Raw genomic sequence first — 13,873 nt, forward strand, 5'->3', positions numbered from 1 at the left:
GTACTCCAAACATTGTGTCAGCCTCTTAGCATGGCGAGCTAAGACTTCAGAGCTTCATGGCAAGTACCTGTCTGCTGCCACACATGGATTTTCTGAAGCTCTAGAAGTCAACGTTACTTATGGCAGCTGACTGTTGGACTCTCTAGGGATGCACAACTGAAGTTCTGTGTTTGTTTTTTTAATTTAATTTGCATTTTATATCAGCATTTGTTTGGTACCTGCTTATTTGATTAAACCGTATTAAAATAGATACTGCTGTAATTGAAACAACTTCATTTCTCGTTTGCTTGTTCTATGTTTGATGCCATAATGAAAATTTAATGTTTGAAACTTTGATCAGTGTTAATTGAAGTAGAAGCAGTTTGTAATATGCTCGAAATCTGAGAGCTAACATAAAGATATTGGAGCAAGCTGACTCTCTAATTAGCATTGCTGTTTATTTTCTTGTTTCCAGTATCAGATTGCTTCAGAACACCTACAAATGTACATTGCTAACAACAAAATAAGACAGACGTTTTACTTAATGCTCATCTGAGTAGTACTTGCTTTTATTTACATTAAAAAGCATTGCATTACACTTGGCTAAAAGCAAATTAAGTGATAAGAAGAGACCCTCACAAAAATGTATGAGTTGTATTTATGTGTATACTGCATGACAGTGCATTGATGGTAGTCATGGTGAACATATAGGACTGAATTCACTCAAGAATGTGTGTTCACTTATTCTGTCACTAACACGGTTCAGGGTTAGTTTACTGTTTAGAATATACCATGGAACAAGAATGCCAAAATTTGACCAATTTATGATTTTGAAGTTGCACATTAGCTTACAAATATCCTATTACATGAGAGTGTTAAGGTGAAAACTTGTTCAGGATTTTAGTATGGTCCTCTAATAATCCATTTTTGTTTCCTGTTCTGTTTGTAAAAGTAAATTGCAATCCAAATACTGATGGAAAGTGGGCTTTTTGAAAAACTGGATTTTATCCCTGAGAATTTCCTAATGAACAGTTTTCCCTCAGGTCTTTTTAAGTTTTGTAGGAAGTTTTATTGCTTAGTAGAGCAGTAGTGAGTTCTAAAGATGTTCTTTGAAGTGGGAACTTGTTTCAGTCACTGTGGAAAATAATATAGCCACTGAAAGTGTCTTTTTTCTTACCTGGATTTCCTGTTCAGGTAATGCTGAAAGGTTTAACCAACTAAGGACCGATCTTGAAGGAGGTTTTACGCTACTTGCTTTCATAAAATGTTGTTTGTATTTTTCCACACAATGATATTAGAAGCAATATCCTAGCACTAACTTAATGACAGCTAATTTTTACAGCACTTAGAAATAAACATGATTGAGATTCACTGCAGATGTGTGTTTCTGCACTAAGATTAAAAAAAAAATCCTGAAACTACAGAAGTTGTTCAATATCAAAGTAAATATAAATTTGTATTTGACTAATAATCCTCTTTATGTGTTGCTTAGTTTATCAAAGTCATGGACTACATGTTCTTACAGGACAAGTACAGTTGCATCAAATGATTTCTACTGTCAATAGCGGTATGGAAATACTGCTTGATGAGTAGAAATGGTATGTAGGAAATGATATGTTATTTCTTAAGTGATGAATGAATGAAATGGTCACATCTGTAACTTGCAGGTTCTGGACAGTTGGGATTGTATTCTGAGAGAAATGCAGTATTTTAATCAGGTTACTCTTAGAAGAATAGATTTGAATCCCTGGGTTCTAACCATGTGGTCACTGACTTAACTAAATCTCTCAGAAATGGATGGCAGAATATTCTTCATTTTTGCTGTAGTGCTTTTGTTCTTGTTTGATTTGGGCACAATATTTTGAATCAAATATGAATTAATAAGAATGATGTTGGCAAAACTTCAGAACATTGTGAATGTAATTTGCAAGCAGAAGTTAAAACATTAATAAGCTCTAATTAACTTCTTATGCTATGGCTTTTTGGTAATGAGGTAGAAGAAGTTATGGGTAGATATTCTTTCCCACCAGCTGCTGAAAGCAAAGTGTGCTCTACTTTTTTCATGTCTTGCATACAATGTGTGTAAATTGCTATGAAACACACTAATGTTATATATACATCATTAATTGCTGAGCATGTGCCCAAATGATTTTAAAATTTGGACAAAAACAATCTATCACATTTTTTTAGATGTTTCTATAACAATGGTCTGATGGATTTAATGACAAAGTAGGTGTTTACACTCCTGTTCTTAGCAATATGTTGCCAGTGATTTAATTATCTAATGATTCATATTTGATTTGAAATTATATTTATGATGTGGTTTAGCTTTGTAGTTTGAATTGGATAGGGAACATTTAGGCTTGAATGTGGAGTAACTCTCAATTTTTATTTTTTTTTTTTTGTTTGAGATAGTTTGGTGGAAACAGCAAAGAGACCTTTCATGTCTAATGTTGCTTTTTGGGCTGTGCAGTAGTAAATGAAACTAGATTTTCAATGTTCTGAATCTAGTCATGACCCAAACCTGGTAAGATCAGGTTTTAGAGCTGGACACCTCTGATATCAAAGTTGAAGCATAATGTTGTGGCCAATTTACTGAAGTTACATTGTATTTCTCATGCTTCCACCTTAATTACAGATTTGATGAAGTATTGCTGTTATGCTGTGGTAAGCTTGCTCTCTGTTTACACTGTTTCATTTAGGATGCAAGCAGAAAGGTTTCTTGCAGGCCATGTTGGTATGGATCTGCAATGAACAGAATTCAGATTTGCAGACAGTTTTATTACATGTCCGTTAAATACTGCTTCATTTGACCATTTATTTGAACTATTCCAAAATTATTTCATGTTCTTAAGGTGCTGTATGTGTGCAAGAGCCACATCATTTGCTCTCAAATATCTCTGATTTAGAATTCACCCGAATGTTTGCACTTAAATGTGAGCTGTAATTATTATTGACGAATACACAGCATTCATTCAAGCTTGAGGTGTGACACAGAGAAATTATTAACAATGTCTTTTTAAGTAAAAGCTTGTCAGTGCTACCTAGAGATATACTGCAAATGTGAAGGTGTATGTCTTTTTTCCATGCTCTCACTTTCAGAAGGGTTTGCATTTTAAAGCTAGTAGCAGCTTGCTTCCATTTGTTACCAAAATAACATGGTAGGAGCAATCAGTTTCAATTGCTGCTGATAATTATAAGGTGCAATAATTGAGAATATAGAGAAAAGGAGACTGTGAGCTACATTTGAACTCTGTACTTAAGCAATAAAAAATTTATCAAACTGCAAAAAATAAGTCATTTTAACGAGCACATTCCAAAGGTGCTGGATTTATGAGGAGACCCCAGGAAACTTTGATTGAAATTGCTGTCTCTGATTGTAGTTCTATATTTTATTGGTGCCATATTGTGAACAGTGCTGCTGCCAAAGTGAATGGTAAAGCAGCATAACAGAGAGAGAGTTAACCCAGAAAGGTTACCTCTTTTTATAATATCCATGATGTATTGCATTAAAAATGCCTTGAAAGCCATCCTATTTGCAGCTTTCAGAACACATTTTTCTTAAATTAAGTTACGATTTATCTGAACAGGGCAGAAAATATGAAAGTCCCTTGAAGACTTTAGTATTGATTTTTTTTTTTCTCTGAGTATTTGCTAGCTCTTGTTTTCCTTGTTTGTGTGCTCCTTGATAGAAAGGCCTAGAGCTGCTCCTGAGCCAAAGTTGCAGCTGGATAACTACATCAGCAAAGAGAGGGAATATGGGGACTGAGTTTACAGTAGGAGCTAACAACTTCTGGTTGGCTTTTTAAAATGTTTTGACTCTGCTTCCAGAATTTAGATAATGTTTAGTTAACAGAAAGTTAAGGAAGGCTACTCCCAGCTAAACAAACATTGCAATAACAGTGTAAGATGAATGGCTTAAATACTTTGTGCTCTTCTTTCTGCATATTATAATAAATTTAAAATCTGTATTTCAGTATTTTTATTCAAAGACAAACATTTGAGAAATTGTTCCATGAAGACACATTTGAAATGGACAGTGACTAACTTATAAGCAATAATTAGACATGTTACACAGTTGATGATTTCTAGCTATTTACTGCTGGTTTGTGCCAACTGCTTATTAAAACTTCATCCTCCCTCTGTCAAAATGCTGCTACTTTGGCCATAAAACTGTTACACCACAGCTCCCAAATACCTGGTTATAAATGCTGACTGTATTTTTCAATTTATACTGCAGTGAAGTAAGCTTATGAAAATAGTTTTGAGGGATTAAGCTCTAAATATTATTTCCATGCAATGGATTATTTTTTTTTCCCCAAGCTCAACGCGTTCATGTTGCTTAATGATGAGAAAAATGTTGTGACAAATGTATTGAAGCTTCATTGGCTCTTGCATGTGTTGTCTAGCATGTTTGACTAATAATTTTGAGAAAAGAATGGTAGATATGATTCCAAGACTCACTCAGCTGTGTTGGTCTAGATTGGTGTTTTGTGCCCATTATTTCATCTTACTTTGCCACACTTCGTGATTGGGTAAAAATTGCAAGTATGTAAACTAATGCAATTGTTCATAATGTTAGTGGAACAGGTTGCCCAGGGAGGTAGATGAGGCCCCATTCCTTGAGATATTCAAGGTGAGGGTCAGCAGGGTACTGAGCAGTCTGATCTAGTTGAGGATGCTCCAGCTTGCTGCAGAGGGGGTTGGACTAGGTGATCTTTGGAGGTTCCATCCAACTCAGACCATTCTATGATAAAATGCTCTGTCAATTTGAGCTGAAGTTCTTTCAGAAGTTGGCTCTTTGTATTATTGCTGCTGTGCTTTTTGTTTTTTCTTCTATGCCTGTAGATTAGTAATGTAAATAAGAAAAGTGAACATTGACTAAAATGCCCATTACATGACCTTGACAACTTCAGAAAAACATGAATCCATTACAAACTTCACTTGAACTACAAAATAAAGGCAAATCATGGCAAAGTTTTCATTTTAGCGAGGTTGTTTGTGGAAAAAATCCTGATCTTATATAGCTTTTTGGGTTTTTAACCTGTTACATGCTGTTCAGTTTGGAGATGGTGATTATACCAAGTGGAAACTATAGACATTTTAAGCCTACAATGTAGGATATCATAAGTCTGTATCATTAGACCAGGTTTTGTATTTTAGTGGTTCTCACCTTGTCTGTTGTCTTTATGGTGTCTCTCTCTCTCTCTCCATGTTAAGGTTCAATCATGAAAGCAAGTAATGAACAAAATGTGAAGGGGAGAGACCCATCTGTTTGGCACGTAGGCTTGAAGGTAGCGTGGGACATAGAGACACCTGGATTGGCAATACCGCTTCACCAAGGAGACTTCTACTTGATGCTTGGTAATTTTTAAGGGTTGAGAAGAAAAACTTTCTGTTGAAAATGGTGAAAATTAGAATTTTATAAATTGCCATACCTTCCTCTTAGTTAAAACTTTCCTCTCTTCTAGACAATATATCTGGCTACAGATCTGCCTACCCTGCCAAATTCCAGGATATTTTGAGGAACTTTATTTTCTCTGATGGTTGTTTCACCTCAGAGCTAAGAAAGGAAATAGGCTTTTGGGGCCTTTTCTGTCTGTTATGCAGTCAGAATTGCTGGTCTAATCAGGCTTCAGTCCTTAAGAATTTTCCTGGGCCTTGTGAGAAGATGAGCAGTGGCTGTCCTAACCTTGTATTTGTAGATGATTGTTTCTTCTTTTGAGTAACTGTGAGCATCTTTGTCAACAATAACAACAAAATCCTATTCTTGAGTTTGGCCTGTAGAGTGGCTCTCTGTTATGTAAGCAGTGATTGCAGCAGTCTTAAAGTTTTGGGGTATGATATCTCTTGGTGTTTCAACCATTATGCCAATCTGTGGATGTCTTACTGGTCACCAGTTTTAGAGATGATACTTCTCTCCTCCTCCTACACTTCCTTATGTATATTCAAACATGCTATGTTCTAGTAGTGGGATAATACTGAAATTGTAGTGAACTGTCATGCTCAAAGAGTGAGTCATGGTGTCTGAATTGTAAAGGATTAAGAAGAGAAAATTAAATTGAGTTCATTTGTTTGAGCAGCTGAGCTCACACACAAAGGTTTTCCCATCGAAAGAAATGAAGCAAGAACTGTGGCTGAGGTTTATCAACACACAATCTGTTGCTTTCCCTCTTGACTTAACACCTCTCTTGGCTATATATTTTATTTCTTTTAAACAAATCTAGTTATCAAACAACTCAAAACAAGAACAGTGATTCTGACAACACTGTGTTTGCTTGTAATGTAATGACAGACATCATTGAAGAGTGAGAGCATCTGCAGTGTTATCTGTTTGTGTTTAAAATATTATCAGGAATGGGATATGAAGGGCAGATTAGACAGTTATGTTACTTAACACATAATGTCATAATCATTTTTAGATGAAGAAAAAAAAGATATTTTAAACATTCTATTGAGGATGTGTATATCACATTCTTATTAGTACTTTGTAGCGAGCTACAGATTTGAGCTCTGCAGGCAAGGTGTTTGAGAATATTCTGCATTTCCATTACCTTTGTATTTCTTTTTCCTCAGTTACTTTACAAAAGTTATTCTGTTGTCAGAGAGTATTCTCAAACTGGCCTTTTTATTAGGTTTCTGTGTACAGCAGAATAGGTTTTTTGTTTGTTTTTTTTACTTGAAGATGAATTATAAGACAATATAAATGTTCACGTACTGTTTAAGTGTGTCTTTTTAGTGATGGGACTTTCTATTTTAACTGGCTTGCAAGTGGAGGTATCTTGAGGGAGATGAAACATGAAAAACTCTAAAAAGTAACTGCCAAAAAAAAAAATTAGTTTATCTTGTGCATGTGTGTGCAAGATATGTTCCAGTCTCATTTTATTAAGGAGAGTTTCCTTGCTGGTATCATTTTAAAAGCAGTGGCAACAGCATGCAAGGCATCTAGAGAGCAGAATGCTGAGGTAGGAGTACTGCAGCTAGTAGTAGTGGAATTGAACTGATTGATAGGGTTGTGGAATTTTGACTCATCCAGCTCTAGCAATAAACCTAGCAATTCTGCAGATCTGTTCTTCCAGTTGTTGAAATGGTGTAGTTCTTACTGTTTTATAGGAATGTTGTAAAATCCCCAAATGTCAAGTTTAGTATGTTGTTTATAATTAAAAGGACAGATCCTATCAATTTCTGTCCCTATAATATCCCAACTATTTCTTAGATAAGAAAAGGTGGTAACTTGATGTTTCCAGTAGTAAAGTTCAGTTACAGTAGCTTCTAAGTCCTGATCCAATAGGTATATCCAAGTAACAAAAAGTCCAGGGATGCTTTTTAGTGTTTCTAGTAAGCATTTAGTAATGTTTATGTTCCTTTCTTCATTGACTCTATTAAATGTTTTTTGTTATTCTGGGTAGAGTTTCAATACAATCAGTCTTAAATTTGCACCTGCATTCTCAGCAGTCCTTTTCAGATGAAATTCCAAGCCATAAATAGTTGGTACTAAACATGACATGGTCAAATCCATTCTTCATATAAGCTGTTAATATAAATGTATATTGCTTGAGCAAACCCAAACAAAATCCACAACTACTTTCAGTAAGACAGATTCTTTTCTTTTTAAATGTTAGTTTTCCTTGTATGAAGAAAACAGATCTGGTGAACGACTGCAAATCTGCTGCCTGAAAGCTCAAATCTGAACTTTATGTCACTCATGAAACGGAAACACTTTAGTTCAATTTAGAATAATATATTGGTCTGCAGAGGAAGTGCATACTGAACCCTGCTGTCTCAAGTACACAGTCAAGGGGTGTCTAATATGAAACGTGTTGGGTGCATGCAATAAATCCAAAACGCGTGGAGGTGAGCAAAGGGCCCCATCTGCTCTGTCCTAGAATATGCTTAACTAGGGTTGTCATGGTCTTACTATTAAATTGGAATCTTTCCCCTAATCTTTGACTTAGACATGACCAGATTTGCAAGCAGATTTACAATATTCACTAATTTTCCTACTGTGACTTCAAAACATACTTAACAAAAATACATTCTGGACTTTTTCAAAGGGTGATTTACTTTTCTGCAGCTGTTTCCCATAGATCAAGTTCTTGCTTGAAGGTTAGGTTTTTAAAACAGCATGAAGATGAACTTGGAATCTTAAACCACTCCCCACCCCCAGCAAATTATAGTTGAAGAAGCAGCAAAAAATTATTTTGACAACCAACCAGAAGTAGGGTGCACACATTGCAGAGGCTGGCTTGTGGTTAAAAATAAGTATTTAATGGAAACACTTCCACATGTATATACTGGTTCATTAAATTATTCCTAGATACTTAAGCTGCTTCTATTTCCACAAAATAACTTGAACCCTCTCTGCTCTCTAGCATCTTGAATGTGTTGGAGACTTTTTTTTTTCTTTTACTCCACATTTAATCCAAATGTTCCTCGATTATTAAGAATTCAAACCCCAGAAGTATTAGTTGTTGTTACTCAACTTTGATCATGAAGTTTGGCAAATCCCAGGCTTCTTTTTTTTTTCAGTTGTTTTGTTTTCTTTGCTCACACTTTTCCTAATTAGGGGCAGATCGTTCCTTTAGCTATCTGTTAGGAAAGTATGATTCTACTGACCATAATTTCTTGGAGGAGATGACATACCTTCCTGGTGTTTTTGCTGACATAAATTTGGTTAGGTGTTCTCCTATTGAAGCATTATGTACAGCTGGATAAACATAGAGCTGGAAGTGGGAGGGAAAGCATTCTTGTGCACTGTAATATGTTGAAAAAGAAAATTATTTCTTTTTGTTTATGGTAGTTAAGAAAGGTAATAGAGCAAGGTCTCTTTCACTTCTACTTAGAGTTTTTTCTGGTGTTTTAGAATGTCAGAGCTTTTGCCAGTGCTTTAAACACCACTGTATCTTTTGTCATTTTATGAAAGTGATAAAAAGACAAATGCCTGAAAAGTTTATGAAGAACACTTGAAGGAAGATAGAAAAGGTTATATAAATCTCTGTTGCTAATTCTGAGAGCATTTTCCATTGTGACTTCTGTTTTCCTGGGCGGTACTTTACTAGTAATATTTGGGGCCTTTACTCACTGCTTAAAGGATTGGCTAAGAATTAATATCCTTTCTGTCTGCCTTGTATTCATTATGTAGTAATAGCTTGCCATGACATGAGTATACAGTCATTCTTTTTCTCAAACCAGTGCCTTACCTCTCCTCACTGGTGCTGTGATCATTAGTTAATAGTAGAATTGAAGTGTGTACATACACATGATCCATTAGTCCGTTCTTTTGACAAAGGCTATGCAATCAGAGGGCTCTCTGTTTCTTCTGGTGGTGCCCAGGTAATTCAGCTATATGGAAGAAAGCATACAGCTAAGTGTGGACAGGAGGTGAGATCAGAGAGACACACTCCTCAAATTTGAAATAGAATGTACTGCATCCAAATTTTGAAATTTTTATGCTGACTGTGATTCTACCTCTGATAGGGATATCCACATGAAGAGTAACAGTCTACATCTGACAGTAGGAGAGTGATTAGGTGTTAAAACAATAGCATTAGTTTTAAGAGCAGTGGCATGTTTCTCTCGCATAATATCCATGCAAATTTTGGCAAGTCCCTTAACCTCTCCTTACCCTTAGTTTTTGCTTTTTCAAGTTACCAATTCAGAGAGGCCTTGCATATATGAAGGTATTAAGGCATTAGGCCTTAATTAAGGCTTAATTAAGCATCTCAGCTGAGTTTATTTGGGGGTTTGTTGGTTTTTTGGTGGTGGCATGGTTTTTCTTTTTTCTCCATCTCTGTGTGGTGAGGAATCTGAATCTTGACACTGTGTCTTAACGTGTATTATTCAAAGTGTCTGTAGCTGGAAATCCTTTGTCAGCTGCATTTGCAATTAATCAGTTCAGCTGCTAGACTTTCTTATGACTTCCTAGTACTTTATCTGGAAAGTCAAAATCTGACCTCCAGATTATTTAAAAAGACTTTAAGTTAACAACTTTATTTTCCAAGGTGGCTTCAGGCACCTGTACACAATCCTATGTGTGATTAATTTCTTTCAATAAATCTTGCTTCAGCCATGCAGATTGGGAAATGGCAGGCAGAAAGAAGTAGAAATGAAAGAATACAACAGTCCATTTAAAAGAAATAAGGATTTTGCCTATGTGTATATGCAGGAAATGGTCTTGTTTTTTTAGGTACCCTACCTCAGACAAAAAAAATGCTATTTTTTCAACATTGAAACAGCAAGTGCCTGCTACCAAGTTGTGTTCCTTTGAATGCAAACAAGCCTTTTCCAGTATTGTCAGCAGTTTGGAAAAACTGATTTGTGCATCACAGTGCCTGAAGTGCAAGTAATCATCCACATTTGCACAGTGACTGCTGCCTCAGTGGTATCTTGTGGATACAGGTCAATGTGAATAGCTTCAGTATGTGTGTGTGATAAGGCTTTGACTCAGAAAATTCTTTGGTCAGGATAGCACTCTAGCTTGTCTTGGACATTATTAGTTCTTCTAGATTGTTCTCCAAAACTAGTATTTTAAATGTGGATAATGTGTAGTGGTTTGGAATCCATAAATAAGCTAAAAGCCTGGTAACACTTCAGAAGAATAGACTGTGTGAGCAGCAGGGTTTTTTTCATAGACTTGGAAAAGCTTTGGGAGAGGAGTGCTCATGTAAGCAGAAATTTGTAGTCCAGTTCTGTAAGCTTCTTTCTTATCTAGTAGTTAAGTGGTATATGCATCCTGTAATCACCCATATAGAAGGCAAGACTTGTTTCAAGGAGAAGTAATTCCTCAAACCATACTGAATTAATTGCTAAGTTGTTGTTAATGGTGATTTAAAATAAAAAGCTATTTCTCATATGCATTATACAGTATGCATAAGCTTTGTGGGGATTTGTTTTTATAATGGATACAGAAATCAGATGTCCCTGTTATGGTTGTTTGAAATTGGTGGCAAGATAAGGGCACACTGTTCTGTGGCAGAAAAGACTTTGTGTTGGCTCTTACCTCACCGCCAATTCAGATCCGAAGGGTGACTTGCCTGCATGCAGTTGTCCTAAGCAAGACAGATACATATATTCCTACTTTTATATGCATGTGTTTTATGTGATGTATAGTACTGGAGAGGCTGTGGTTTTGTTTTCCAAGCCTCAACAATCATTTAAAACTGACATTAACTATATATATATATATATGTATTGTATTTTACCTAATACCATAAGAGCACTGTGATAGTTTAGACATGGGAGTCCAAGGAAGGTAACAGTTCTAGTTTGGCTCTAAAACCAAACTAGTAATCTGGATATAGTGTTCTGTATCTGAATAAAAGCATTTGTTGCCAAATGGACAATGGCCAATTTAAGGAAGAGTGCTTTTTCTTTTCAATTAATGTATTTTTAGAACAAAAAGAAAAATCTTAACTGTAATCTTTTAAGACCTTGAATGTATTTTTCAAATATCCTTTCACGCTTGCAATCCATGAAGTTTCAACTATTTCTGTACCATTACACCTTCAGGTGAACTATAAACTCTTAAATTAAAATTACAGGCTTCTTTCTAAGAGTAATAAAGGATTAGAGACAGTTGGAAGCAATTTCAAGGGGGAGCTCTACAATGAAAGATTTGCCAAGGATTTGAATAAAGGTGCAAATCTAAATGTAATACTTACAGTGCTTTATTTGCTACATGAAACATACCACAGTGAACGGGTCCTGAATAGGGTGGTGGAATTGTTTAGCCTTGGTTTCTGTTGTAATTCTTCTTGAAAGCAATGGTAATATTTCTATATTGCAATCACCCAAGATAACGGTCCAGTGGCCCTTGCAGGATGTGGCTTTATGCATTTTAACCCTCATATATTTTATGTAGCAAACTGCTTTTTCTTAGGTTCTTTTGTGTGTTTTCTAGTGGGTTTTTTTTTAACATAGTTATTCTTTGCTTGGAAGACAATATTGTCTGACTAGATTCTCTGTATTTTTTCATTTAGTGCTGCTGTAGTGACTAATCCATATTCAGCCAGAATGAGTTTTATTAGGTGCAATTTTCCCCTGAATTTTAGTTTTTGTAATCTGTCCGTAGATGATCTCAATGCAACACATCAACACTGTGTTCTGGCTGGTTATTCACCTCGATTCAGCTCAACTCACAGAGTGGCAGATGTAAGTATCAGAAATAGTTTGCTGTTTGGTCATAGTAATGTTTTTGCACCGTATATGTAGTGTAGATCATAGAATCACAGAATGTCAGGGGCTGAAAGGGACCTTGAAAGAACATCTAGTCCAGCCCTCCTGCCACAGCAGAATCGCCTATACCAGATCACACAGGAACATGTCCAGGCAGGTTTTGAATATCTCTGGAGAGGGAGACTCCACAGCCCTCCTGTGCAGCCTGTTCCAGAGTTTTGTCATCCTCACAATGAAAAAATTCCTCCTCATGTTTACATAAAACTTCCTATGCCACAACTTCTGCTTCCCATTGCCTCTTGTCCTGTAAGTGGGCATCACCAAGCCATGCCTGGCTCCATCCTCCTGGCACTCACCCTTTACATATTTATAAACATTGATGAGCTCACCTCTCAGTCTCCTCCAAGATAAAGAGTCACAGCTTCCTCAGCCTCTCCTCGTAAGAGAAATGTTCCATTCCCTTCATCATCATCTTGGCTCTATGCTGGACTCTCTTAAGTAGTTCTACTGGTCCCTCTTCAACTGGAGGCACAGTACTCCAGATGTGGCTTAACCAGGGCAGAGTAGAGGGGCAGGAGAACCTCTCTCGACCTAGTAGCTATGTCCTTTTTAATACACTCCAGGATGGCATTGGCCCTCCTGGCTACAAGAGCGTGTTGCTGGGTCATGGTCAATCTCCCATCAACTGAGACACCCAGATCCTTTTCCCCTTCTCTGCTTTCCAACAAGTCAGTCCATATCTATGTGTGTTCTGGAGTGGCTGTATTTAGTTTATTTTTTTATTGTATCTTTATAGTGTTCAAGAGGAACATTGGAATACATATTTGAACAATGTGAATTGGCACTCCAGAATTTACAGACTGGTTCTGATTCAGCTGCTTTAACTTTGAAATCACTGGAACCTGCAGTTGTAAAGCAAGTAGAAGAAATACATAATGAGGTGAGATGTTCTGCTTTGAAAATGGTTTGACCAGGTTCTGAGAGATGCAGTCTGCTTCTGGAGTTAATGGCAATTAAGAGTGTTCTGCTGCTCACAAGCATTGCTTTGCATAAGTTTGAAACATGTTTTTAGGACCTTTTAACATGAGTACGGAAATTCAGATTCACTTCATTCCTATGAAGTTTTCTGGTTTCTGTATTTAGATCCCTCTGCTGGTAGAGTATAAGAGTAGTTTTAATAGCATTACATGAAATTTGATGGTGTGGTGGACAAATCAGACTACTCTAACAGAAAAAAAATCAGAAGGGAAGAGTGGGTAGAATTTTTCACTTGCGGGTCAGGTGATTGACAGTGTTTTCACATAATGCTAGCTGTGGCACAGTTTTAAGTATCTCCTTCAAAATTTACCCCAAAGAAAATACAGTGGAAGTACTTGTGAGGAACATACTTAAGCAGGTCATTCTGTGCTACAAAATACATGTGTGACAATGTCCTTTTCTTTGAAACTGGCAGTGCTTTTTATTGTGTGAAGTACAAATCTGTTCTCTTAAACGCATTGATTCAACAAATGAACTGAAAATATCATACAGTGTTTTGGGAAACTGCAGGCAGGTTAATTTTTCCTCTAGTATAGAAGTAGACAGTATCACAAAAAATGTAATTTACCTTACTCTGTGTTACTGGATAGTGTCAGGAATTTGACACAATGGGCTGGATTTTCTTACAAGGGTAGTGTTGCTGAAAGTCATAAATTTAGTAGGGTATTTTTTTAGAAGAAAG

At 36.3% G+C, this 13,873-nt stretch overlaps 1 protein-coding gene across 9 annotated transcripts in view; it reads left to right on the forward strand.

Moving 5' to 3' along the window:
- Positions 1-13,873, forward strand: part of FTO (FTO alpha-ketoglutarate dependent dioxygenase) — a 234,474-nt gene that overhangs the window by 48,109 nt on the left and 172,492 nt on the right. For 8 of the 9 annotated variants that reach the window (XM_064160391.1, XM_064160392.1, XM_064160394.1 and 5 more), the window contains exons 4-6: positions 5,200-5,343; positions 12,050-12,129; positions 12,950-13,093. In XM_064160391.1, the coding sequence (XP_064016461.1) occupies positions 5,200-5,343; positions 12,050-12,129; positions 12,950-13,093 (368 nt within the window). The remainder of the gene's footprint in view (positions 1-5,199; positions 5,344-12,049; positions 12,130-12,949; positions 13,094-13,873) is intronic. The other variant, XM_064160397.1, reaches the window with a different exon arrangement.

The sequence above is a fragment of the Pogoniulus pusillus genome, chromosome 20, assembly GCF_015220805.1.
Source record: "Pogoniulus pusillus isolate bPogPus1 chromosome 20, bPogPus1.pri, whole genome shotgun sequence".
NCBI classification, from domain to species: Eukaryota; Metazoa; Chordata; class Aves; order Piciformes; family Lybiidae; genus Pogoniulus; species Pogoniulus pusillus.